General features: G+C 38.6%; 1 protein-coding gene across 5 annotated transcripts in view; it reads right to left on the bottom strand.

Moving 5' to 3' along the window:
* Positions 1-22804, bottom strand: part of ezh2 (enhancer of zeste 2 polycomb repressive complex 2 subunit) — a 72692-nt gene that overhangs the window by 5903 nt on the left and 43985 nt on the right. For 4 of the 5 annotated variants that reach the window (XM_072575649.1, XM_072575648.1, XM_072575650.1 and 1 more), the window contains 9 exons: positions 19984-20147; positions 18480-18571; positions 14114-14354; positions 13395-13561; positions 11728-11822; positions 9098-9138; positions 8851-8976; positions 2656-2834; positions 477-572 (listed from right to left, as the gene is read on the bottom strand). In XM_072575649.1, coding sequence (XP_072431750.1) covers positions 477-572; positions 2656-2834; positions 8851-8976; positions 9098-9138; positions 11728-11822; positions 13395-13561; positions 14114-14354; positions 18480-18571; positions 19984-20147 — 1201 coding nt within the window. Of the gene's footprint in view, positions 1-476; positions 573-2655; positions 2835-7837; positions 8002-8850; positions 8977-9097; positions 9139-11727; positions 11823-13394; positions 13562-14113; positions 14355-18479; positions 18572-19983; positions 20148-22804 lie in introns of those variants that run through there. The other variant, XM_072575652.1, reaches the window with a different exon arrangement.

Here is a 22804-nt window from a genome sequence, read left to right as displayed (position 1 = left end):
TTTCCCATGGCTAATCCACCTAACCTACACATCCGTGGACATCATGGGCAATTTAGTATGCTCAATCCACCTAACCCGATCATCTTTAGACTGTGGGAAGAAAGCTGAACACCTAGCGAAAACCCATGCAGACACTGGGAGTTTGCACAAACTCCACACAGAGTTGAACCCAGGCGCCTGGCATTGAAGCAGCAGTGCTAATCTAAGCCACTGTGTTGCCCTTGCAAGCTTTGCAATTCTGAGATCTGTAGCATTTTAATGATGGCAGCTGCCACACATTTTTCACAAAGATGATTGTACAAAAATAGGACAAACATGTTATGAATCTGCACAAATAAACCTAGTTCAGCCAGTTTTAAAAGTGACTGAGAATGTGCAATTACTTGAAAATGCCATGCCATTCAGTACTCAAATTGTTACTAGGCAACAAATTCTGATACTTAACCCTAAAAGGAATATGGGATGTTTCAACATACCTCTCCACAATATTCAGAGATGAATTCATTTTTCTGCACTGGTTCTTTGATGAAAATGCCCCATCCAGCCACATCAGATGGTGCAAGCAGTAAATGCTATCAGACAAAAACAGAAAACTTTTAATAAGCTATAAAATGACTTATAATGCAAATAAAACGATTAATAAAACAGATAAAACTGCCCACAGTGCAGTGCTCAGAATATTCACAATTAAGAGGGGCATTGTGGACATTAATTCATCACTGAGAGCTAGAGATGGAAAATAATTGTGATGTAGCTACATAAAGTATAGGTTTCACAAATAAGTAATGAAAGATATAATAATTCAATAGTCTAATAAAGAAAAAAGGGGTTATTAATTGTATTAATAGATAAATCCTTCTTTTCACTGCAATAGTTAAGATAGAGACAGAATCCAAATGGATCAACAAAGAATGGTTTGGGGCGAGATGGGGAGGAAATCATACTAAAAACAGTATTCTACAGACTGCTAATATTGGAAGGGAAGTTGAAGAAAAAAAAATAAGAAAATCTATAAAATGAATTTTTTAAAATTGCAACCTGTAATGGTTTCCAAATAAAAAAGCTAGAGGGAGAGTTTTTAGCACCACATTCAGGATTCCTTTCTAATTCAAAGGTAGGAATCAGTGTTGGATCCAGTAATGGAAATGAACCAGAACAAATAAGATTAGGGAAACATCTGTGCAATGATCAAAAGGTAATAAAAAACCAAGCAATTGAAAAAATTACTTAGGACAATAATACAATAATGAACTGGCATAAGAAACAAAGTGTGACATGGAATGAAAACAGAAGTAGAAAAGAAATTAGTGGGAAGAATGTAGAGAACATTTTAAAAAGATAATCAAAAGTTCAAACAAAATGCATTCTACCAAAAGGCAGAAACTAGTCAATAAATAAAAACCATCCCCAAATAAAGATAGTTGGGGTAAAATGAAAACTAAAAATAAAAAATTTGTACAAGTACTCCTTATAATCTCCAAATACAACACCCTTTCGTGATAAATCTGCTTTATCAACATCTTTTGAAATTCTGCAATCAAAGTGACAATTTAATGACGGAAGTAGTGAGTAAACTTCACTAAGCTAAGCAGCAGGTTCCATGCCCATAAAAACGTGATACTCAAGTAGGACAAAGTGGGCCAAGAGTATTTATCAATTGCTTTAATGGAGGATATGTGTACAAGTTTCTCAAAGCAGAAAAACATAATTCTTCATGCTGATGTTTTGAACATGTATGTATAATCAATCACAACACATCCAGAAATAGAGTCCTTCATCAGTTTGTTACCATGTAGAAGTACACATCCTGGACTTCTGGACACATTTTTAGAAAACAGATGAGAATTATATTATAATCAAATGACAATTTGTCCTTTCTTCTAACTCCCATGAGGTGGTGTTAATGTGCAGTAGGGAGAAGTCTTATGTAGAGTTAATCACAGGAACGGCAAGCTTAATTAACAATAACTCATTAGCTTTAGTTTCATTCCTTAATGCGGGGACTGAGTTTTAGCTCCATTTTGACAGTCAGCATTGCTCAGATTTAATTTGGGATAACTGATCCATAATCACATACAAATTTAACTTAGAAAAAAAAAGGAGCACTAGGTAGCCATTTGGCCCTAAAACCTCTTAATAGCTTCTCCACGACCCACCTCAAGCTAACTGGTCTACAGCTTCTTGCTTTTGCCACCCCACTCTGAATAACAGAGGTATATTTGCTACTTTCCAGACTGATGGACTATTTCCAGAATATAGCAAATTATGGAAAATTAGTAGTAATTCATGAACTTTATTAACTATTTCTTTAGAATCCTAGGATGAGGCCCACCAGGACTTGGACACTTGTTAATCTGCAACCCTATTAATTAGCTCAGTATTGCTTTCCTCATGATCATAATTTCATTAAGCTCTTCATTCCTTTCCAACTGCTAATTTATGGCTATTATTGGGATGTTTTTGTACCCGACACAAAGCTTGATTAGATAGTTTGAAAATACCAGCTAAAGATTTATTTGTCATGGTGATAGAGGAAGTGAGTGTCCAGGGTCAACATGGAAATACATTACATTGATGCAAGAATGCCTACATTATAAATCTGAACAGGGTATTATGGCTTTAACACTATGAACAACAGAAACTATCAATTATTACCTTTTTGGATCCTCTTTGGATGCTACAGTTCTTGCAGGACACATTCTTACTATCCCAGTGATCAGCAGCTCCACAGGTTTGGCACAAGTCAGGATCACACTCACGCACAGCAAGATAACAAGGACACTGCTTGGTATTACACTGGGCCTTGCAACGACATCCAGGGAATCGGTTCTGACCTAATGGAGGAAATTTTGCTTAATAAAATATTGTTGTAGTTACTAAAGCTTACAAGCGATCACATTTTGGACACTCTCTCATCTTAACAGGTTCACTATTTCATCATACCTGGTAATCAAATAGCTAAATAAAAGATCAGTTACTTAATTTCACTTTAAGAATTAACCTCGAATCCAAATCATACACGAGCCAGGTTGTACGAAAGAGTTGCCTTCAAGTTAACTTTAATGCCATCAATCAATATTCACAGCATTACAATTTGAGAGAAACAACCAACAAATGAAATTGAAACAGGTATATAAATGGTAAGTATGCATGTATGATCCATCACCTACAGCATATAACCGCAACAGATTCCTGCAAGTGAAAAAACATTGTTGTCCTTTTGCCCTTTTATTCTAAATTATTACTTATTCACTGAACACAAATTTCTCTTAGATGGTTTGGAATTTAAGTCAACAGTTTACCAATTAGTAATCAGATTCATTTTCATAATTCTAAAATATTAGCAATGACTCTGTCCACTGCAGTACCGTTTGCATTGCCAGTTTACAAATTATTCAAATGGATTACAATTGGTATGAAAATGCCATTGTCCAGAGTAATGGAATTACTTGAGACTCATTATCATCAGTAAGGTGCAAACAAATGCTAAGCAAGCTGAAAACAACATTTCATTGAATCCCACTAGATTCCAAATTAGACAGACTTTTACTTGATTTCCCTTTCCAATAAGATGATTACCACGCTACAGAAAATGCTCCTGATCCACTTGTAATAATTGAGAAACATACTTGATTTATTACTCCGATGAGCAATTCTTTATCAGCAAGGTAGAAATTAACAGCAAGATGTTGAGGAAATTTAGCAAAATCAAAGTATATTAGGAATGTACAGAGAGCATGGAGGTTGCATCATTGACTCTATTCAAGACATTAGACAAAGTTTTGACTGCCAAAAGTTATGAGGTGCAGGCAAAGCAATGGCCACAATCAGATCAGCCATTATTTTAACAGTGAGCAGATTGAAGGACAAAATTGTCTACTCCTGCTTTTCCTTATGATTCTTCTCCAAAACCTGTCAATTTAAGCTTTTCTACAATTCTTAACTCTTGCATATTTATTTTAATCTCTTCATCGGTTTTTCACAATTTGCCCATCCAAATCCTTCTGTAACCTGATACAACTTCTGTGAAGTGTTTACAACTCTACTACATTAAAAGGCACCGTATAAATGCATGTTGCTATTGTAAATAAAACATTGGCTTAATTACAATAGTCAATTAGAGGTTCAAAATTCCAATATTTACCATTGGAGAGTTTGCAGATTTCAAAACTGGTAGGAGCAGTGTATAAATCAATAAATAGGAGCAGGTTAAAAAGATTAAAGCAATAATTATGGGTAACTTTAATCTTCATATTGATCGAGTTAATAAAGTTGGAAAGCGTAGCTACAAGAAATTCATTTCCTAGAACGAGTCATGGAGTCAAGTAGGGATTAAGTTATCCTGGATGTGGTAATGAGTAAGAGACAGGTTTAATAAATGACCTCAGTAAAAGATCTCCTACAAACTATTGCTCATAAGATGATGAATTTAATATTCAATTTGAGTGAAAGAAATCCTGCATTGGAAAAAAGCACAATAAAATGAAAACAAAATTAGCTAAAGTGGACTGGGCAGATGGATTTATAGGACAGACACTAAGCACCATTGGTAGACATTTAAGGAGGCAATTCATGACTCAGAAAAAATACAATCCAGTCAGGAGGAAAGAATCTGAGAAAGCAATGATTCAACCATGGCTAACCAAGGAAATTAAGAGAATGGAGTTGAAAAAAAAAAAGACATAAAAAGGAGGCAAAAAAAAAAACTGTGACGGCCCAAAAGACTGGGAGAAATTCAGAATCCAGCAAAGAACAAAAAGATAGTCCACAATGGTTTACCAAACCATAGAGTTGTTTTCTCAGAGATGACTCGTAGTGGTTTAATGAGAGAGTCAGCACACCTCAGACAAGGAGAGAGGTTGAGAAGGGCAATCCTCCATGGTAACATCAGCTGGTGTGGAAATTGAAACCATGTTATTGGTATCACTCTGCATTGCAAACGAGCCAGTCAACAGAGCTAACTGATGAGAGAAACTCAACTATAATGGCAAACTAGCCCGTATATGAAAACTAACAATAAGAGCTTCTTTAAATATGTAAAAAATGGAGGTTAAAGTGGACATATGCTCCCTTAGAAAAGGAGTCTGGGGAAACAGTTATGGAGGAACAAGGAAATGGCAGAGGAGTGAAACTCATTTTGTATCAGTCATTATGGTGGAGGAATTAAGTGCCATCATGATCACTAGAAAAGTAATAATAGATAAACTAGCAGGGCTAAAGACCAGCAAGTCCCCTGATCCTCATGGCTTCCATCCTTGAATCCTAAAAGTAGCAGAGACAGTGGGTATATTGGTGGTAATTTCCAAAAAACCCTGGATTCTGTAATATCAAAGAATTGTCAATGTGACACCTCTATTCAAAAGGGGAGCAAGTTAAAAGCCAAAAACTGTAGGCCAAACAGTCTAACACCTATTGTTGGAATAGGGTATTAAGGAAGTTAGGAAAAAAAAATCAATCTCATCAAGCAGTCATCGTGGCTTAATGAAGGGGAAATGGTGTCTGACTAATTTATTAGAGATTTGCAAGGAAATCTCAGAGTGGATAAAGGGAAACCATTAGATGTGTTATATATGGACTTCCAGAAGATGCTCAACAAGGTACCTCATAAGGCTCTGGTCTTATGGTTTAATCTTCCCGCCTCAGGCGACTGACTGTGTGGAGTTTGCACGTTCTCCCCATGTCTGCGTGGGTTTCCTCCGGGTGCTCCGGTTTCCTCCCACAGTCCAAAGATGTGCAGGTTAGATGAATTGGCCATGCTAAATTGCCTGTAGCGTTAGGTTAGGGGTAGATGTAGGGGTATGGGTGGGTTACGCTTCAGCGGGGCGGTGTGGACTTGTTGGGCCGAAGGGCCTGTTTCCACACTAAGTAATCTAATCTAATTTTATCGTGCTGGGGATAGCATGCTGACATGGACAATGGGACTGATTAAAAAGGGAGGAAAGCAGAGTACAAGAGTAAGCTTGCCAGGACCGTAAAGCAACAGTAAAAAGCTTCTATAGTTAAGCAAGGAGAAAAAAAAAAAGTGAAGACAAATGCAGGTTCATTGCAATCACTCCATACTGGAGATCATCTTCATGAACCTTCTCTGAACTATCTCCAATGAAATAATCTTGCTCCTTAAATAAGGGGACCAAAACTGCTCCATACTCCAAATATAGTCTCACCATTACCACGTATATTTGAATTAAGATTTCCCTACTCTTGTGCTCTGGCTCCCTTGAAATAGTGATTAAATTCCATTAACCCTCCTGATTGCCCTGTATGCTTGCCTTCAGTGTTTTGTCCACTCGTACTCCCAGGTCCCTTTGTATTGCAGCTTTCTGTAGTTTTTGTCCACTTAAATCTATTTGTCCTCCCTTCCAAAATGAACAACTTGACATTTTCCCACATTTTTGCATATTTACTTAACCTATCAATAAATATGCAAAAATGTGGGAAAATGTCAAGTTGTTCATTTTGGAAGGGAGAACAAATAGATTTAAGTGGACAAAAACTACAGAAAGCTGCAATACAAAGGGACCTGGGAGTGCTAGTGGACAAAACACTGAAAGCAAGCATACAGGGCAATCAGGAGGGTTAATGGAATTTAATCACTATTTCAAGGGAGCCAGAGCACAAGAGTAGGGAAGTCTTAATTCAAATATACGTGGTAATGGTGAGACTATATCTGGAGTATGGAGCTGTTTTGGTCCCCTTATTTTTTTTTTTAAGATTAGATTACTTACAGTGTGGAAACAGGCCCTTCGGCCCAACAAGTCCACACCGACCCGCCGAAGTGCACCCACCTACACCCATTCCCCTACATCTAGCACTATGGGCGATTTAGCATAGCCAATTCACCTAACCTGCACATTTTTGGACTGTGGGAGGAAACCGGAGCACCCGGAGGAAACCCACGCAGACACGGGGAGAATGTGCAAACTCCACACAGTCAGTCACCTGAGGCAGGAATTGAACCTGGGTCTCTGGCGCTGTGAGGCAGTAGTGCTAACCACTGTGCCACCGTGCCGCCCATTTAAGGAGCAAGATTATTTCATTGGAGATAGTTCAGAGAAGGTTCATGAAGATGATCTCCAGTATGGAGAGATTGTCTAATGAGCAAAGACTAAACAGATTGGGACTCCATTCATTGGAATTTAGAAGCATAAGAGATGATCTCATCGAAACAGAGGGATTTGACAGGCTAAATGCTGAGAGGACATTTCTCCTCATGGGGGAGTCTAGGACCAGACAGCATAGACTTAGAATAAAGGGAACAAAAGGAATAAAGGGAACAAAAGGAATAAACCAAGTTAAGATGGAAATGAGAAGCAATTACTCTCTGCTCCAATAACAATTTCTGAAAACTTCTGTTACTCACCAATAACAGTTTCTCTCCTTTACCCGCTGGAACTCTCACTGCCAACCATCCTCTAACGATATTCTGTCTCCTCTGAACCTTGCCTCTCTTTTATTTTGGTTACAGGAGGAAGGAGGGATGGAAACACTACAGTAATGTAATGTTTGAGGCTAACCGTACCTTAACAGCAGGTTATTCCATGATACCATTCATTCCCATGCTGACTGCTAAGTCCACTCCCAGAATGCAAACAAGCAAATGTCTCAGCAACCTCTGGTTGGACAGTACCACTTCAGGTTAAGGTTAATGATTTAGATCTGAAATGTGAAAGCCTTTTCCCTTAGCAGATTCCAAATATGGAATCCTCTACCTACGTGGGATTTCATCATCGAATATATTTAAGTTAAGATCATTAGATATTGACCTCCAAGGAAATGAGGACAGGACAGGGAAGGAGAATTTCAGCAGTGATCATATTTTGCATGTCCAATCAGGTTTAATGTGCTGTAAAGCCTACTTGCGCTTTAATTTCTTACCTTTCTTGTATTTTCCCATTATACAAGATGAAATGCACATTGACTTGCAAGATGGTGCTAAGTGAAGCCAGCTTGGAAGAAGGTCAGGTGCAAAAGCAGGAGGGAGGCAGAACAAAAAGGGAAAGTCTGTGTGGGATGTAGACAGTACAGTGCTGTTGATTCTTCATGATGGACATCAATAAAGCATATAAATGACATTTAATTAGAAAAAAAAGACACTGCAAAATGTAAAAAAAGACAGGTCCACACGTTATAAATACATAAGAAGGCAACTTTAAGTGAAGACTACCTGCCCAAGAGTTTCAGTCCATCCCTTCCCTGACCAAAACAAAAAAAAATTCTAACAACCCAAACCTGGTCTGCCAAATATTCCATTGGTCAACATGTTGAAGGAGATAGACTAGAATATGCTGAACATGTCTAATAACGTGGCTGCTAACTCCCTCACAAAAACCCATCATTGACAAGATCTAGCACCAGATCAGCTGTACCAGCTCAACCTTCCACAAGCTACACAACCAAGTACTTGGCAACAAAGAACACTGGAAGTCAACAGAAGTCTTAATTTATCGAGCAGTTAGCGTCAAACTCCTGCTTTTGTCAATGATCTAAAATGTATTCTCCTATGAAAAGATCTCTAGTCTCCACAATACAGATGGGGAAGCAGCCAGGTCAGATCAGTGCCTCCTGCAGTGAAGATTCAATACAGATACTGCATTACAAATTTTATTTCAGTGTTTCAATGGTTGGTGCATCCTTAAGTTTTTTTTAAAAAAAAGTTAATATCACTTAGTTGATATTTTCAGGAATTATATCCCAGCATGAAAAATTGCCATGCAGTACAAAACTAAATTGAAAAAAGGCCATGTAAGTTGCTAATAGTCATAACACATTATGGTCATTGCTAGCCATGTGCACACTGGCTGGAGGAACTTGGCAAAACCCACAAAATTATTGTCTATATGTTATACTTACATTCAGAGCTACATTGACAGAATTTTTCACAGAAGTTTTGAGCCATGACACAAGGGCAGGAACTGTCACAAGGCTGCCGTGGGTGGTCACAGGGTTGGTAGTTGTAAACATGATTGGATGAACCATCTAGGAAGAACAACAGACAAAAGGAGACAGTAATCTATCAAAAGGAAAATACAGATTGCTCCATTTAGTTACAGAACAGAGGATGCTTTGCAATATTAAGATTTAAATTTAGATTACTAACCTTTTTTCAATTGTATTTTTCTACAGTGTGCAGCCCACAACCTGAAACAAATAGAATTGATCTTTAGATGGCTAAAAGAGTATAATACATAATAGTAAATAATGCCCACAATATTATGTCTTGTTTCTTTCCAAACTGCTACCAAGTTGGCTAAGTGATAGTAAGTATTAAATTTCCAATGTCTGCTACTAAATGAAGCCATTTTCTACAAGAATTACAGTTACTCAAAACAAACGACAAAACACTTTCATTATTCTAGAAGCACACAATGATCAGCTGAAAGAAAATACAGTAATTTTGCATTTTACAGATTAAGGAAACAAATTCAAAATATAAATATTATACAATTACAAAACAGTAGAGAAAGGGAATAAAAATAAGCATTTATATAGACTGTAAAGCAATGAGAAAGAAAGAAAAAGTTCACACTTATATTGCACCTTTCACTACCAAATTGTTTAATAGCCAATTAAGCTCTTTTAAAGTATAATCACTGTTACAAAGTCAGAAAGGTGACAATTTGCAAATACCAAAATCCCCACTTTAAATAAAAGATAAAATGACCAGATAATTTGTTTTACGTTTTGTTTTGAGAGGTGGATATTAGCCAGCAAAGAGCTGCTGCTCTTCTTTTCAATATTGTCAGAGGATCGTTTAAGTCCGCAAGAGGGGGCCTGAGTTTAATGATTCATTCGAAAGAAAGCTGCAACAGGGCAGCACTCCCTTAATACAGCAGTGGGGTGTCAGCCTAGGTATATACACAAATCTGTGAAGTAGAGTTTAAAACCACAACCTTCCTCCTCAAAAAACTAGAGCTTCCTATTGAGCCACACAAGTCTATAAAGAATAATATAGAAATATTAAGCACTTCTTTGATTTTACATTTACCAAATGTTTTGATGAACATTGATAACAATCAACTCACTGCAAATAATAGATGCAACAGCAATCACATAACAGAAATAAACAACTTTAATTCCAAAATGCTAAAAGAAGAGAATAATTGTAGCTAAAGGACGAACCAACTGTTTTGATGTAGCTTATTGAGATGTCAGTTTACAATCAAAGAGAAACCCTTGCAGTTAGGCCTCTCTCTCTCTGATGGGCTAAACCATGAAATTATAAAACAAGGAGCACTGTGTCACATTTGACTCACCGTCTGTGACAACAGGTCCTGTTTAAAGGTTGGCCAATACTCAACGTTTAATGGGTTTGAGAACCAAGTCTTCCTCAGCCAGTGTAGGGTTATAAGGATTACGGTCACCTCCTGCGCTTGAATCTTGCAAATGATCCCAGCTATAAAAAGGAAACAGTGGGAATGACAATTTATTTGCATTGCCTTTTGCTGCAAGTTTGCAGCAGTTGCTTTGAAGCTTTCCAGTGAGATTAATCTGTGGATAATCACACATCACTTCAATTTTCTGTGCAATGGCCCACTGCTGAGGTAGCAGATACCTGCACACATGCCAAACATCTGCCCTTGACAGGAACAGTCAGCACTTATCAGCCTTTTGCACACATCTGGAAATGAACCAGCAGCACTCTTGAGTTACCGCCACTTATATGCTGCAATTCTCAACTCCTGTTGCTACTGATTTTGAATGCTGGTGCACAGTTTGGAACTACTCCAAAAACATGCAATCCCATCAGGGGACAGCAGCATTCAAATTTGTTTGAGACACTGTCATCAGAAATCCTTAAGATTGTTTAGTAAAGATTCCAATAATTGAGAGGGGGAGCACAGGAAAGGCAGAGTCGTCTTTCCAGGTGGAGACTGTGGGCTGATGGAGGCTTTCAGCAGCAGCATTCAGCAAGTGGAAGCAATTGTACTGTCCTGACCATGCTCAAAATGAGTATGCCAATGTTAATTGAGTAACAGATGAGTAGAAAACAGAAACTGGGAAGGATGCAAGAAAGAGATAAAGCACTTGCATGAACCAAATCTGATTGGTGGAGTGAATCAGATTGAACAACATGGTAAGCAGCTAGAGGGAAAAAGTATCACTAATCAAGAGCAGCAACAGGATGGAAGCCAGAGATTGTTAATTGGGAGATTGCTCAAACATAACTTAAATACAGTATTTTTACTTTTCTTTCTTCTATATAAACATGTAATTTCTTTTCAAAAACAGTGGAGGTTCTTGATTTTGAACACCATCGTCACCAATACGCCTTTTACACTTGACTCCATGAAATTGTAAAAATAAAAGCAAATCAAGAGTGAGCACCACTGATGGGTGGTTATCAGCAGTTTTCACTTGCGGTCAGATTTTACATTGCAATTCAGTTGGCCCAGCTTTGGTAACATCAAATGAAAACAGAATGTGTGGATCCCAATAAAGAATATTAAGCTGGTCCTTTGGATCTGTTGCATCAAAAACAGTTAGAGGAATTATTTATTTTAAAGCTGATGTTTCTAAGGTCAGATTAAATTACTTTGTATTTGATTTTATGAACTACGCATTGAGACATATTTTAAACTCTCATGTTTCATGGATAGTCTTAATTGCATGTGACACACAGACAAAGTGCTGCAAAGATAAAGCAGGGATTTGGTAAGAATTAGCATTGGAACAGCCAGGTCCCAGTGCACTCGGATGTCAAGAATACTGAACTAAGAACATACATACCTATGCTTTCTCTTCTTTTTTCTAGGTGGTGTATCAGCATCCTCCGCAGGGACACGAGCCATGATATTAGATTCCTTTACTGCAAACTCATAGACCTAGACAAGAAAACAACCAGCCTTAAAAGCTATGCAACATTTGATTGTGTAATAAATGGATCAGTACTTGATTCCTAAGAAATCTAATACCCACAAGCACCTGGACTAGTTTTACAGTTCAACTTATTACTTTAGGAAATATTAAATCAAAATCAACTTTGACTGGCTTATAATAGCACTCACAACAACTCTAAATTATCAATATCCTGGAATCCTTTCCTTCTTAGTTTTGAAATTTTATTTTGCATGTCATGCTGAGTTTTGGATTCATTTCCTTTTCAGAGAGTTGCGACATTTTTCACACTCGGTTGCAACATTACCCCTTGTGTAAGAATATCAGGAAGGACAACCTTTGACTCAAACAGGAATAGCAAAAATATTTGCTTTAACTTTAAATTTTGAATGTTTAAAAAAAGTTTTAAAAAGGCATTTGAAGAATTTGTGCGCCTTTAAAGGAAACAATTATAAATTGTAAATAATAAACATTGTTCTACATGAACTTGAAGCAGTACAAACAGGATATTCAAACAATGAAAAAGAGAAGCTGAAAGTTAAGATTCTGGAAAGAAGGACACTATTGTATGGAAAATTGGATGGACAGAACCCGGTTTTCCAGCAAGTGTTATATAGGCAGCTCGGCCGAAGTTCTCAAAGGAACAAGACTGAAATGCAGTTTGAAAGAACTGTATGGCTGAAACTGGCACCACACAGGTGGAATGAAGTGTCTATTTCCATGACACACTGTTGCATCTTTTATTCCTATATAATTCATAATTTGTACTAACTGTGACTTTGCCTGTCAGTTTATTTTAATTTGCGCTCATTCTTGAAATTATTAAAGGTGACAAAAAGTTCAATCTTGTCCAGTAATTGTTTTGATTGGGACAGTTAGATTAACTTGTTAAATTCTTTTTATGGATCCCCACAGGTACAGCCTACACGTATGAAACTCCAAATCAAATGGATTTTGCTTTTACAAAAACCAAATCTATTTTCAAATTTAAACAGGAAAATACAGGGAAGAGAAAGATTAGATATTTCCACTGGTTGGGGACTTTAGAACCGGGGTGAATTGTTTAAAAATTAGGATCAGACCATTCAGGCAAGATGTTAGGAAGCACCTTCTATACATTAGGGTGGCAGATGTTTGGAACAGTCTTCCACCAATGGCATTGGATCAATTGTTAATTTTAACTCTGAGATAGCTCATTTTTGTTCAAAGGTATGAAAGGAGATGAGCCAAAGACAGGCATACGGAGTTAAGCCGCAGATCAGCTGTGATCTAATCGAATGGTGGAACAGGGTCAACACCACCTGTTCTAATGTCCTATGTTCCTAAATTTAGAAAACTCCAATTAGTGCAAGTGCACATAAAAATTCTGTAATTCAATAAGTAAACAAAATTGGAGAATAAGGACAGTGAACCATACTCCTTCAATAAAACCTTTTAAAAAAATATTTTATGTTACCCATTTAAAGGGCTTTACTAACCTTTACTAACCTGTACTTGACGAAAGGTAGCAAAACAAAATGTCTAGTTTGACTGACTTTCAAACAAATTGATTTTCTTACCTGTCCACATGTTTTGGTTCCCAATAACTTGGCTATGGCACAAAAGTTATTGTAGTAAGTGCCATGTAGAACTCTGAACAGTGAGGCCTCAGCTCCGCTCCACTCCACATCAGAAAGATCAGATGTCAGCTTCATCTTAACAGGGGTTTGACATCTGGAATTTGCCTCTGAATGAAACAACAGTTTTTACATTAAAGGTTTCAGAAAGAAAATTTAATGAATCAGATGAGAGAAAGAGGTTTTAAAAGTTACGCAATAGTCATTGTCCATGCTGCCAATGGTTATCTGCGCCTGAGTGGATTTCCTCCAGTTGGCCATGGGAAATGCAGGTTTACAGAACCAGGGTGTGGGGGGGGTTGGAGTACAACACGAAGGTCAGTGTGGAGTTGATGGACCTAATGGCCTCGTGGTGTAGAGATTTTATGATTCCATGTTCAACTGATAACTTATGGGATTCAAATATTAAGAAAGAGAAATCAGAGAAACTTAATTTTGTAAAAAAGGTTAATAACCCAAATTAACATCTTCAGGCACCCTGGCAAAGAATGTCCTGTAACAGCTTTGTAACATGGAGGCCATCTGCTCATGTGTGGGCTGTGAAGACCAATCTTTCGAGTTGGGAGCACACACTTCATATTGTTCCTTTACAAGCAAGAAATAATTTGTTTCTTCATTCTTTTTAAATATAAAAATGGTCAATCAAAATCAATTTTGCGCACCAGAAGAACTTGTGGTGTCATCCTTTTTATCCTCCTCATCTTTGTCATTTATTTCACCTCCAGTATCTGTCCCAGCCTCCCTGTCACTGTCTGTATCTTTAGACTCAGATTGGTTTATTGTTGGTGTACTGGGTCGGCTTGTGCTATTTGGATGACGTCCTCTGCGACGGCCACCTGGACGTTTAGGTGGTGTTTTAATTCGTTCAGCTGTTAAGGCCACTGCAAAATCCTTAGCTCCATCCTGAAAACAAACATAACACAGAACACAGTTGAGTTGTTGCATCAATTTGAGGATGTCCAGTTTTAACATGATACTGCACTGATGATATGATGTCTTGGCCATGAAAAAAAAATCCAATGGCCATTCACAAATGAAAACTCAAAACAGGAATGGAGATTGCTCTCAAATCTTCATCCTGCAAGTTGTATCTTCAATTAAGACATCAAAATATGGCGTGGTGGGTGCAGTGGCTTGGTTAAAAACTGGGTCTAGGAAGGGAGCATTGAAATTAACCCTCTAGAGTACCTATTAGAGATCTATTTAATCACCTTAGTAAAGTTACAACTTCTGAAGTTGATTTGAGAAAAAAAAAAGACATTCATTCAATTAATACTACAACACTACAAAATAACATACAGCCAATCCTCCAGCAAGAACTTTTTAAATGAGTGAACATTAAAAGATATAATGCTGAAAAGATAGCTTGTAAACTAGACTACCAGACTTCAGGAGACAGAAGCAGGCACGGGATCATTGGGATGGAGAGAGGCAGTGGAGGAGTCAGGATTGACAGGGAGATCAATGGGCAGACAATGAGACCAACACAAAAAGAGAAGAAATATAAGAGACAGAGGTTTGTGGCAATCATTAACACAGATATGATCTTTTATGAGAACACACCCTGACACTCAAAGGAGCATAACCAAAAACAGTGTGGTAGGAGATTTTAACTTTCCAAACATAAACTGGACTGCCATAGTGTTAAGGGTTTAGAGTCAGAGAAGTACAGCATGAAAACAGACCCTTCGGTCCAACTCGTCCATGCCGACCCAACCCAATCTAATCTAGTCCCACCTGCCAGCACCCGGCCCATCGCCCTCCAAACCCTTCCTATCATATACCCATCCAAATGCCTTTTAAATGTTGCAATTGTACCAGCCTCCACCACTTCCTCTGGCAGCTCATTCCAAACACATACCACCCTCTGCGTGAAAAAGTTGCCCTTAGGTCTCTTTTATGTCTTGCCCCTCTCACCGTAGATGGAGAGGAGTTTGTTAACCATGCACAAGAAATTTTTCTGATTCAGTATGTGGATATACCTAGAAGAGAAGGTGCAAAAATTGACCTACTCTTGGGAAATAAGGTGACTGAGGTGCCAGTGGGGGAACACTTTGGTGCAAGCAACCATAATTCTATAAGTTTTAAAATAATGATGGAAAAAGATAGACCAGATCTAAAGGTTGAGTTCTAAGCTGGAGAAAGAACTTTCAAAACCTGATTGGGGGCAGATGTTCGCAGGTAAAAAGGTACAGCTGGAAAATGGGAAGCCTTCAGAAATGAGATAATGAGAGTACAGAGACAGTATATTCCTGTTAGGTCAAACGGCAAGGCTGGTAAGTATAGAGAATGCTGGATGACTAAAGAAACAGGGTTTGGTTAAGAAAAAAAAAGGAGGAAGCATAAGTCAGGTATAGACAGGATAGATGGAGTGAATCCTTAGCAGAGTACAGGGGAACCTCGAATATCCGGTTAATCGATTAAATGCCTTTCCTCTGGGGCTCGGAGCATGTTCAGGAGACTGCAGCAGCACACAGCTCATGGAGGCACCCCCCCCCACAAACCCTGTCCCCTGCCCCCTGCCCACCCACCCCCACACCCAAAACCTCCACCCCCCCCCGCCTCCCACTGTCCCCGCCACCTCTCTGGGGAGCCAGACTGGCCACCAACAATAAGACTGCTGCTGCAGCTGCCTTTGGGGGGTAAGTCTCCAAACAGCGCGCGCACCCACACACACACTTTTTACGCAACTTTTTGACAGGCTCCACCTCTGGCCTGTACAGGACAATGTTGGTCAGATGATCCGAGGAAGGGCAAAGTGTGGGTTTAGGGTATACTCCTCTGTAGAACACCAGGGAAAGTGTGGGGAAAGAGAGGGCGGGAGGTCAGTCATTTGAAGACAGTGCCTGTTTAATCACTGTAAACAAAAGACACGATCACTGTTAGAAACATTACACCAAAGACATGTTTCTATCGGGACCTAGAAATCTTCTTCAGACAATCCACTTTTCGGATAATCAAAGTTCCACTGTATAAGGGCAGTAGGAGTATAGTTGAGAGAGAAATCAGGAGGGCAAAAAGGGCACATGGGATAGCTTTGGCAAATTGAGTTAAGGAGAATCTAAAGGATTTTTACAAATACTTAAAGGACAAAAGGGTAACATTGGAGAGAACAGGGCCCCTCAAAGATCAGCAAGGCGGCCTTTATGTGGAGCCACAGGATATGGGGGAAAAATACTAAACGAGTATTTTGCATCAGTGTTTACTGTGGAAAAGGACATGGAAGATATAGAATGTAGGGAAATAGATGGTGAAATCTTGAAAAGTGTCTATATTACAGAGGAAGTGCTGGATGTCTTGAAATGCATAAAAGTGGATACATCCCCCAGGATCTGATCAACTGTAGTCTAGAACTCTGTGGGAAGCTAGGGAAGTGATTGCTGGGCCTCTTGCTGAGATATTTGTATCATTGATAGTCACAGTTGAGGTGCCGGAAGACTGGAGGTTGGCTAACATGGTGCCACTGTTTAAGAAAGATGGTAAGGACAAGCCAGGGAATTATAGACCAGTTAGTCTGACGTCTGTGGTCAGCAAGTTGTTGGAATGAATGCTGAGGGATAGAATACATGTATTTAGAAAGGCAAGGACTGATTAGTCAACATGACTTTGTGCATGGGAAATCATGTGTCACAAACTTGATTGAGTTTTTTGAAAAAGTAACCAAGAGGATTGATGAGGGCAGAGCGGTAGATATGATCTATATGAACTTCAGTAAGGCATTCGAACAGGGAGACTGGTTAGCAAGGTTAGATCTCATGGAATATAGGGAAAACTAGAAAACAGAACTGGCTCAAAAGGTAGAAGACAGAGGTTGGTGCTAGAGGGTTGTTTTCCAGATTGGAGGCCTGTGAGCAGAGGAGTGCCACAAGGATCGATGCTGGGTCCACTACTTTTCGTCATTTATATGAATCATTTGGATGTGAACATGAGGTGCAGTTAGTATTTTTGGAGATGACACCAAAATCGGAGGTGTAGTGGACAGCGAAGAAGGTTATCTCAAATTATAACAGGATCTTTATCAGATGAACCAATGGGCTGAGAAATGGCAGATGGAGTTAATTTAGATAAATGGGAGGTGCTGCATTTTGGGAAAGCAAATCTTAGCAGGACTTATACACTTGATAGTAAGGTCTTAGGGAGTGCTGCAGAGCAAATTGACCTCGGAGTGCACATTCATATCTCCTTGAAAGTAGATTCACAGGTAGATAGTATAGTGAAGGTAGCGTTTGGTATGCTTTCCTTTATTGGTCAGAGTATGGAGTACAGGAATTGGAAGGTCATGTTGCGGCTGTACAGGATATTGGTTGGGCGACTTTTGAAATATACTGCGTGCAATTCTGGTCTCCTTCCTATTGGAAGGATGTTGTGAAACTTAAAAGGGTTCAGAAAAGATTTACAAGGATATTGACAAGATTAGAGCATTTGAGCTATAGGAAGAGGTTGAATATGCTAGGGCTATTTTCCCTGGAGCATTGGAGACTGAGGGTTGACCTTCTAGAGGTGTATAAAATTATGAGGGGCATGGATAGGGTAAATAGACAAGGTCTTTCCCTGGGGTCCAGAACTAGAGGGCATAATTTTATGGTGAGAGGGGAAAGATATAAAAGAGACCTCGGGGCAACCTTTTCACGCAGATGGTGGTGCCTGCATGGAATGGGCTGCCAGAGGAAGTGGTGGAGGCTGGTACAATTGCAACATTTAAAAAGGCATCTGGATGGGTATATGAATAGGAAGGGTTTGGAGGAAGATGGGCCGGGTGCTGGCAGATGGGGCTAGATTGGCTCGCGATATCTGGTCGATATGGACGAGTTGGACCGAAGGGTCTGTTTCCATGCTGTACTTCTCTATGATTCTAAGATACTGGCACATAAGGAACAGTGTTATGATAAACAGTTCAGAGAACAGAAAAATGTTCTAAATTGCAAACCTCGGTCAATTCACTACCCAAATAAAACCCTAAAATTAGCATGTATATGGAGATTTCAGAGTTCACCTACAATGCTAAAAAGAGTTGGAAAACTATCTTACCAGAAATAAACAGCAATCTGGCCCACACTGTTCAGTCTCCGCTCTGGTCTCAGGAGTTTTGCGTTTGTATGTATTAGGTGTTGCATGAAAAGCTGCATCAAAACAAAATTTAGCACCATGAATTTCTTGAGAAGTCTTAAAATTACCAGATTTAACCAAGTAATCAACATTTTCCAAAATAATGACATGAATAACAAACCTCTGCCTGCATTATATGAAAAGTTCAGGTCTGGAAGACTAATCTGAATGAAGCAAAATCAGGTTAAATTTCCATTCATATGCAACTTCATCACCATTTCCAACTGTTAGCAGACAAGTCCCTTTTATCAGAAGGCAAATCTCAACAACCAATTACTTAATTACTTTCTGCTACCCACCAAATTGACCAGAATGAACGAAGCTTCAAAGACACGGGATACATTTTTAGGCATAGGACAATGAACTTCAGAACAGATCAAATAGGGGTAAATTAAAATGAGTAAATGGAATTAAATTTGAATATTGTTGAAAAGACAATTGGCTAAAATCTTTCATTAGGCACTTAATAGGACAAGAATGCCCCAGTTTCAAATGATCACAAAAAGATTGTATGACAGGAGAAAAAGGTTGATTGGCTGAGGTAACCAACAGGGACTTTTGCCCAAAACCTCGATTTTCCTGCTCCTCGGATGCTGCCTGACCTGTGCTTTTCCAGCAGCACTCTAATCTTGACTCTGATCTCCAGCATCTGCTATCCTCACTTTCACCTAATAGCTAATTTAACATAGTCAGTTAAACTTGTCACTTGGGACCTGTTCTTTGCAAATGAAAGCAATAGTTTCAAGCTTTGCACTTTTTTTTGAATTGCAAGGGAGCTAAGAATTCCCTGTTGGTTACCTCAGCCAATTTGATGGGTAGCAGAAAGTAATTAAGAGGAATCTTGTCAATGGTTAATTTAGCCTTTCTGGATACGAGGCCCCTGTGATTCACATTGCTGTGGGAATGGACTTTGAAATGCTTTTCCAGCACCACTCTAATCTTAAAAAATTAGCTATTTGTGCATTCAGGATTGTTTCATAAGCACTGTGCAATCATAGAGTCACAACTAACAAATATTGTGTTCTGCGTTTTAAACTTTGGTTGGTTGAGCAATGGCCGCACTCGGTATATTAGAATATCTGAAGGCTCATCAGTCTTTTTTTCAGAAACAATGTTACCCAAGGACTCGCATCTCAAAGTCCATTCCCACAGCAATGTGAATCACAGGGGCCTCGTATCCAGAAAGGCTAAATTGACCATTGACAAGATTCCTCTGTTCACCTCCATGTCAAAATATATGATACCTAAAGCAGGTCAATCTCTGATCAGCATTATAACTGCTAACATAGAAATAATTCATGCTTTAATTACATAATGCCCCAGCCATTCTTATTCGAATATTTTGAGAAAACTACCTAAATTAGTTGTACATACAAGAATTATTTGCGTTAAGCATATATGTCAGCTATGACAATTTCATACTCACGGTGTAGGAAACAGTCATATTTAAAGCAACGCCTACAGAACAGAGTATGGAAGGAGTGTAAGCTCTGTTCTCGTTGAACTGATCTAGCATTTGGTCCATCAATATTTGGTGTGCACTCTGGAGGTAGCGCTCCAGGAAGTTGTTGCTCTGTCAATTCTTTGTACCTTTAATAAACAAAATAAAAAAAAAAAAATCAGACAAGTTCAGTACTCTGGCATACTTTTTATTCTCCTAATGGTATGCTCACTCAACATCAGGTTGACAGTATAATATTAAAATCAACGCAACAATCTCCACAAAATAGTTGAATGAGATAGTTCTCTTTGAGGATGAATATTAAATACATACATCAAAACAATATAATAAATAATTGAGAGTCAGTGTACAAAGAATGAACAGTTACCTACTATTGTTAACATTTATCATTCAGGCATTCTTTGCCAGCTGGCAGGTTAATTTTAATGTTCGAGTATGCACACTCCTATCCTTTGATGCAACTTCTTTTGCCTTTTGATTATTTGATATTTTGTCTACCTCATGGAAAGTTTCCTATTTCCAAAACATTGACCAGTGTTTTTCTCCCCAGTACTCGCCAAATCCATTTTACATAGAAAAGAGAAAAATCAAGCTAGTTAGTCCATCCTCTCGGAACCACAAATTAACAACCCCAAAATGTTGGAAGACACAGGGTTTAGAAAGAAGGAAGAATTAAAGTAGAGGTACGAAGGGAATGGTATTGAGGAGATCAAAGGCTGATAAATCTCCAAAGCCCTATTACATCCTAGAGTGTTTAAGAAAGTGGCTAGAGAAAGACAGGATGCATCTTGCAGGATTCTACAGACTCTGGAACTATTTCTATGGATTGGCTCACAACTGAAATTAGGAAATGTTTTAATGCACCCATATGGTCAATGGTAACCCATCATGAAGCTTGACACCATTCAGGACAAGGTGTCTCCTAAACCTTTACGTCATAACACCCCATTGCAGTATGGATACAGAACTGGCTCATAGGCAGGAAACTGCGAATGCAGAAAGGTTTTCTTTCAGGTTGGTAAGACTTACAGGAAAGTTGATGTATCATAGCCAAATTTGCAAGACAATACAAAAATTGGCAGAGACACAGGTTGTGAAAGGGATACAAGCGGTACAGAGACATATTGATAGGTTAATTTAAGTGGACAAAATGTTGGCAAATGGAGTACAATGTGGGAAAAGCTGTTCATTTTGGAAGGGAAAACAAAACAAAACAAAACAAACAGCATGTTACTTAAATGGAGGAAAGCTGCAACACAGACTTGGAGTCCTTATGCGTGAAACACAAAGTTAACACAGGTTCAGTAGGTAGTCAGAAAGTTAATGGAACACTGATCTTTATTTCAAGGGACTTGGAAGGTCTTGTTTCTCCTCATGCGAAGGTCTTTGAAATTCCTTACCAAAGAGCTGTGGGACAGCGTGTTTGTGTATATTTAAGGGTAATATACCTTTTTAAATCAGTTGGAGAAGTCAAGGGCTATGGGTAAGGTCAGGAAAATGGACGAAAAGAATGTCCGATTAGCCACAATCCTATTGAATGCCAGTATAGATGAGGGGCTGAACAGATAACTTTTGTCTTAAGATAATAAGACTACAAGAAATAGCAACAGAAGTAGCTCACTTCACTGGGACTCTATCCACTGTTTTCACCACAAGCACACACAAGTGTGCACCACCTATAACTAGTTATTAGTTACCTACAATAACTCATCAAGCTCTTCCAACAGCGTCTCCACTAAAACGATCCTGCGATATTGTGCCAAGTGTAGAATTCCTGATTCTTTAATTTGCCAGAATTCCTAAATGCAATACTTGGTGAAATTTTGCTCAAATATTAAAAGCTATTTTCAACTTGCTTCTGGCATTCAACCATTTCTCCCACATTTTGAGAAAGGTTGTAATAAGATTCCTAGATCAATAGTTAGCATCCTGAATTCCTGCTTAACAGCGCTATCAATGACAGCTTCCATTGTATTATTGAGAATAGATTAAGGGTAAAACTGATCTTGCCCGACCTTTTAGTAGACAAGGATATACCAGACCAATTTTCTGTATTACTTGGCAAATGTTAATATTCCAGTAGAAGAGCTTAGCTGGTGTTAATGCTGGTTGTGGAACACAAAAACTTTACTACCACAGCAGAGTTTTTGTCAGGTCCTACAATCTTTACTGCATCAATTTTGGCAGCTATTTTGCTATCTCTTGGATTAAACTGAATTGGTCTAAAACTGCATCTGCAGCACTCAAGGCCATAGATAAAATTGTCTCCCCTCTCACAGCACTTCCAGGTGAAGATATTGCAAACACTTCAGCTTCCTCTTCTACACAGACAGGTTAGACTCAAGCATCGAGTTGGAGGATATTTGTGAAGTAGTATTCTCAGGACCACTGTTTATTTGCCCAACATTGCTCATGACAGAAATGAGAATGCAGAGCATAACTGTTCATGATTATGGGATCACTTAATGCCAATCATCTACTTGGATCATCTACTTAACAGGCATGTAATCCTGTGTTGTTCCTCACATGGTAAAACTCAAACGTACGAACAAGTTTACTTTTTTATACTGCTTTATATTAAGAGAAAACATATTTAGTTTCATTGTACAATTGCTTTTATGGGCTTGGCATTAGGAGTTCTGAAGGCCTGTTTGCTTACATTCATTTTAGTAAGGTTAGTACTTTAAACAAAAAGGACATGATAAAAGATAAATAAGTGCATAACAAGTATGGTGAAGCAGCAGGAAATTTCTTCTACACATTTCATTTTCGGTGTATACTGTTC

The sequence above is a fragment of the Chiloscyllium punctatum genome, chromosome 8 (genome assembly GCF_047496795.1).
Source record: "Chiloscyllium punctatum isolate Juve2018m chromosome 8, sChiPun1.3, whole genome shotgun sequence".
NCBI classification, from domain to species: domain Eukaryota; kingdom Metazoa; phylum Chordata; class Chondrichthyes; order Orectolobiformes; family Hemiscylliidae; genus Chiloscyllium; species Chiloscyllium punctatum.
The sequence above is the reverse complement of the archived record's forward strand: the minus strand, read 5'-3'. Positions and strand labels throughout refer to the sequence as shown.